This window comes from Gossypium raimondii, chromosome 5 (genome assembly GCF_025698545.1).
Source record: "Gossypium raimondii isolate GPD5lz chromosome 5, ASM2569854v1, whole genome shotgun sequence".
NCBI lineage: Eukaryota > Viridiplantae > Streptophyta > Magnoliopsida > Malvales > Malvaceae > Gossypium > Gossypium raimondii.
Genome location: NC_068569.1, coordinates 45,774,934 through 45,780,177, shown reverse-complemented (window position 1 = coordinate 45,780,177; position 5,244 = coordinate 45,774,934). Strand labels below are relative to the sequence as shown.

The 5,244-nt window shown below is 33.9% G+C and overlaps 1 protein-coding gene across 2 annotated transcripts; it reads right to left on the bottom strand.

The window, feature by feature from the left end:
* Positions 1-214: 214 nt before the first annotated feature.
* On the bottom strand, positions 215-4,828 carry LOC105766214 (KH domain-containing protein At2g38610). Of its 2 annotated transcripts, XM_012585592.2 has the most exons (8): positions 4,810-4,828; positions 4,574-4,677; positions 4,318-4,406; positions 3,173-3,324; positions 1,697-1,813; positions 1,453-1,569; positions 1,133-1,276; positions 215-863 (listed from the first exon to the last, which is right to left on the bottom strand). In XM_012585592.2, exons 2-8 carry the CDS (start codon positions 4,651-4,653, stop codon positions 717-719), a joined length of 846 nt encoding a protein of 281 aa, XP_012441046.1. In that variant the 5' UTR covers positions 4,654-4,677; positions 4,810-4,828; the 3' UTR covers positions 215-716. The 2 variants fall into 2 exon arrangements, with proteins under 2 accessions (XP_012441046.1, XP_012441045.1); XM_012585591.2 differs by lacking the exon at positions 4,810-4,828 and having other exon boundaries at positions 4,574-4,793.
* Positions 4,829-5,244: the final 416 nt, after the last annotated feature.

Genomic DNA, 5,244 nt, shown 5'->3' with positions numbered 1-5,244 from the left:
ATAGGTAAAAGTGCAAGAGGAAAAGTAGATAAGATAACCTCCATTGACAAAAGTTCCCAAGGGACAGATCTTTGAAAATCTTGAATAAATTTACTTCATTGAAGCTATAAAGATACAAATTCCATCTGACCACTAAGGGAGGCTTTGAAATCCTTATGCAGGGATCATAACAATAATAATAATCTAAATAAAATTTTAACCAACATAAAACGACTGAGAGAGAAGATGAAGATTCATATGCTAGTATATTGTAGGTCCAACTTAACATTGCTATGCTTCTTTCATATAAACTACAAAAGAAAGGAAAGGAGACAAGCAACGGAACAACAAATATGACACACCTACAAAACTCAAATCGACCACACCAGGCCTAATACTAGCAACATATATATATTCCACACTCCTCAAAGCTCTGCTAACACAAGAATAAATCCAATGAATGTATTGAGTTTACAGGAAAACTGACCTCACAGAACCTAAACTTGAGAGCCATCTATATATTTCTTTTTCTTTGTTCATTTTTGTTCCTCTTTAGTCCGAAGAGCAAAACAAATTAATAATGAAAAGCCCATCAGAAAAAGCTCACCAGCAAAAACTGTTAACCTAATATTTTCAAGCTGTGCTGAATTGATCTGTATCAGAATTCAGAAGGTATACTTTGGCTAAGAAATTCTGGAGCACGTTGGATCACTTTCAGATGATTTATGGTTAAACTCTCAGTATCCTGTTTTGGGGCGCTTCATTCCACTGGAATTAAAAGGAGAAACACTACCACTTGGACCAGGACTCTCCTCTCTGAAATTTGAATTTAGCATTGCCAGTTCACGTAGTTGCTGCCTCTTAATAAAATCTTGCGACTCATCCTACATACGAGAATATAAAGTTTTGAAATTCGGAGATTAAAATCTTTATTAACAAGCAAGTTGATAAAAGGAAAGGAGAATGCAAGGAAAATTATTCCGCAGCACAATCATGAGGACACCAACATTTTTTGACAGAGGAAACAGCTCACACAAGCAGAAGCAGGAAATTATACTGAATAAATAATGGAGTTTCAAAATGGAAGCCTATATCAAAGTAACCTTCGGCTAATATACTTTCCAGAAGAAAATATCAAGATTGCGGTACATACCACAGGTTTGAGTAATTCTTCTATGATTTCCTGCGCCTGTCTAAGCCTTATATCAACAACATTAGCAGGTAAATCAGCCTCAATCAAGATGTGGAGAGGATCATTCAGGTGCTCATATCCAGGCCGACCTCTCAGCTTCTCTTCCTTTAGATGGAAAAAGCATGAGAAACTATTCAATTTTAATGTCAAAGGAACATGATGAAGAACAAAGTCATTGCATCTTTGTCAGTTCAGCTAAATCACAATTGAGACAAGTAGCTGAAACTAATGGCATTATACCAATACAATAATAGCAATAGTAAAAACTTCGCTAGCTTTACCTTGTCCGGATCCTTTATTGATCCTTTGCCTCTAATGTATACACGACAGCCAGTAGTAGCTTCCACCCGCTTTAATGAATTGCCTCTAGGGCCTAGAAGTCGACCAACAAAATTGAACTAAAAACAAAGGAAAAGCAGAGTCTTGTAATCAATAAGCATAAAATGGTTTGTGCATTCAATTGAAATCTTAGAAAATAATAAATTTTTTAATCCAAAGCACTAGCATTTTTCATATAAGGCTTACTGTTGGATATGTATCAACAGGAATTTCAAGACGCAAAATCCTCTTCACAGTGTATGAACTTGGGCTTGCTGGAGCACCTTGCCAGTCCATTGTCACTCCAGGAGGTCCACTTAGTCTCTGTCGAAATACAAAAATCAACAGTAACACAAAATATCCGAAGGCTCAATTCACTTGACTTTCCAAGAACACATTCTCAATGCTTCATTAAATAAAAGGTACTAAAATTTTACAAAATATATTTAGAATGCTACGTAGTTGAAATAAGAAATGAGACAAAAAAAAGGGAACAAAAATTGAAAACATCCTAGCAACAAAAAATGAACTGATAGATAGCCACTATATTTAGTGGAAATCTTTGCACTTCAAGCTAATGCAGGGGCATCAAATTTAGTTTAATTATTTAAAGTTTGTGTTTATGTTACTTTATTTGTCTATGTTTCGTATTTTTTATTAAATATTTAATGTTTCGTGTGTTTTACATTATTAAATACTATACGGTTAATAGGATCAGTTTTTAATTACAATTATGAGAATTTTAATAGAGAAGGTTGCTGGAAATACCAGAACCTTACCCTTTCATCCCACTTATGTTTACCATTTTCTTTCAATTTCTTAGCTGTTCGGATTTCCCTCTCCATCACAAGCACTTTAAAAAGAAAATACCGTTTGACAACCATTTTGGAAAGGAAATAAACTTGATTCTCATGTGTTTACTCAAGAGGATCATCGTTAACTACAATATTGGAGATTAAACTACATTTTTCTATCATCAACCAGATGCAAAGAGGATTAGATGAAACTCAAATATCACCATTTGGCAGGAATGCTTTCATTTAGTGACAATTGGGCCATTTTCCATGTTCTTATTTCAGGAATTTAACTTTGCAACCAAAAACAGAAAAACCATAGTTTTAGAAGTCAGATAGTTTTCATATTAGCGAATAGGTTCATTCAGATATGCCTATGTTGCACATCGCAACACAGTGAAAATGTGGGCAGCATTTTTCGTGTATTTCTTGAATGGAAAAATGATACATATAATGAGCCAGCTAAGGTATGGAACTAAACTCATAACCCTTCGAGATGGTCTGCAATTTGAAGCTCTTATAAAATTCTATGAACTGATTTTAGAGTTTATTGGTCATACTAATAAAGCAAGAGAAAATGCTTCGAAATTGATTGATTATTTGTGGTTTTTATGATGCCAAATTACAACAACGCTTAGATGTCATGATTCTCCTGGGCAATGTTCTAGACATTCATATTATAATGGCGGTTACCATATATAATCTTAAAGCAAATATCAGAGAATAAAAAGCATAAAGAACTTGTCACTTTAGTTTATTGTCAACTTATAGGCATGACAGATATATTGTGTGTTTAAAAGAAAGAACTCAATCAACTAAAGCAAGAGAAAATGTAGATTACACACACAAAAAATTGAAGATGCTCAATGAAAATTTTAAAAGTAGTTACCTCTTGAGGAAGACTATTCCAGCTGCCTAATCCTGTCCCATAGACATTTGACATAAGGTTTGAAGAAGCCATAGGACTGGGGCTTCTATGCCTCAACCGGTCAAAGTCGCCAAATCCTTGGTTAGACATCATCCCCGAGACCCGAAATATCTCTGCATATGAAGACAGTTACATATGAGAATGGATGAAATTATGAAAATGTATCCTGAAAGGAGTATAGCATCCAAAACAAAAACAAAAAGACAAAAGGACTACAGTGGCTTATGAAGATTGTAAAGTACAGATAGAACACTGGCCACAGGTAAAATAAAACCAACCAAGGCAAGAATTATAAAAGACTTGGAACCTAAATTCTGAAATAAATAAGTAAACAAACCAAAAAAGAAAAAATCAGCTAGCTGGAAAATATATAAAAGTATCTCCAATGCAAAACACAGGGATGCATGCCGTACACCTTCAGAAAGCATTTATTGTCCAATCAAATCAAGATAATTAGCTAAAATCCTTGCACTCAGGTTCAATATCAGAAAGATTTTCTGAAATTCAAATTTAGCAGAAGAGTTGGTCTTACAAGTGCTACTCCTTTTCCATCCTAGCTTTCCAATGTTCAGACTTTCTTCTGAACACATAAGTAAAACTCCCAACCCTAATAAGCTTTTAAAATAAAAAACTTAAGAATCTCTTCAAATGCATTTTTGAAAAATACATAGCACTTCAACCAAATGGGGATCCCAGGTAGACCTGAGGCTTGGAATTCTTGATACTCAAGAATGCGTGCCCAGTTGAAGGTGATGGTATTTTAAGCCCACTTGATTAAAACAACAACGACGATCACGACCGGCTTTGTGATGAACAACTAATACAAGCATTGAGGCACAATCCAGAACACAATGGTGCGGTTAGAGTTATCATGTTTCTGAATTGCAAGGCATAGCGAACTAATAAACTTTTGAGTCAAACATATTATCAAGCCAAGACCATAACAATCAAAGAGGCTAAATATTAAGAAAGGGAACAAACTTGAACATCTCACCACTAGACCCTATCAGACTGATCTAACATGAGTAATTCAGAAAGCAGAACAAACCCCCAAAAAAAAGGAACAAAAAAACCTAGATCCAAGAGAGTGAGAGTACAGTAGTGACCTTGATTTAGCAGGCGGCTACATATCGGAAGAACTTGCAAAAAAGGTCCAAGCTTTTGATGCTCTGCCAACAGCTCTGATAAGTACTGACTGAGAAAAAGAAACCCAAAAACCCACATAGATCAAAGAATTGTTAAACCCAAAAGGAAAATAAAAATAAAAATAAAAATTGAGAAACATCAGCAAAAGTCGGCCTGTTTTCTTTCCTTTGTTATTAATATGGTTGAGAAGACGGATATGAAGTTATTTTTGTTTACCTCTCAACCTCTGGAGTGCTTCTAATTTGAGGAGAAGCAGCTCTTGCAGGTGAGAAGTTGGAATTGTACAGACCTGACATATTCTTGCTTTCTAGGATTCAATCCTTCGAAGAAATAAAAGAACGGGATTTTGATTAAAAAAACATTATAGTAGTTGTTGGAAAACCATAATAACATCAAAAAAGAAGAAAAGAAATATAATTAAAAAAAGAAAATAGAAGTGTCAACAGCTGTACTAGAAATTTGCAGAAAGCAAATCTTTAATAATTTGATATTTTCTCATATTTCAATTAATTTTCTTTTCACGATTTATCTACTTCATCCTACTATAGATAAACTCGGATATTGGTATGCGACTAGCCTACTTGATTAACTTTAATTGTCTTTTTTGAAATTACAATTTTATCGAACTAATTGATTATCAAACTAATAAATAAAGCTACCAATTTAGCATTAGTTTGTTGAAATTGTTGGTATTGTAACAATTATGAGGGTTTGTGTTCGAACACACTTAAATCTGTATTATGCTTTGATTTAAGATTTAGAGGACATCAAACCCACTTGAAAACTTAATCTGATTTAAAAGGTAAACAAGGATACATACATATCATTTTATAAAAATAAATGTTAATTGTAACAACTTTATTAATCGATGTAGTTAATAAAGGGAT

Bases quoted from the DNA above. Each gene is read 5' to 3' on its own strand.
- LOC105766214 (XM_012585592.2), bottom strand. From the start codon at position 4,653: ATGTCAGGTCTGTACAATTCCAACTTCTCACCTGCAAGAGCTGCTTCT. The intron at 3,325-4,317 runs GTCACTACTGTA...CTTCATATGCAG, and splicing joins TAGCCGCCTGCTAAATCAAG to AGATATTTCGGGTCTCGGGG. The intron at 1,814-3,172 runs GTAACTACTTTT...GTATTTCGACAG, and splicing joins GGAATAGTCTTCCTCAAGAG to AGACTAAGTGGACCTCCTGG.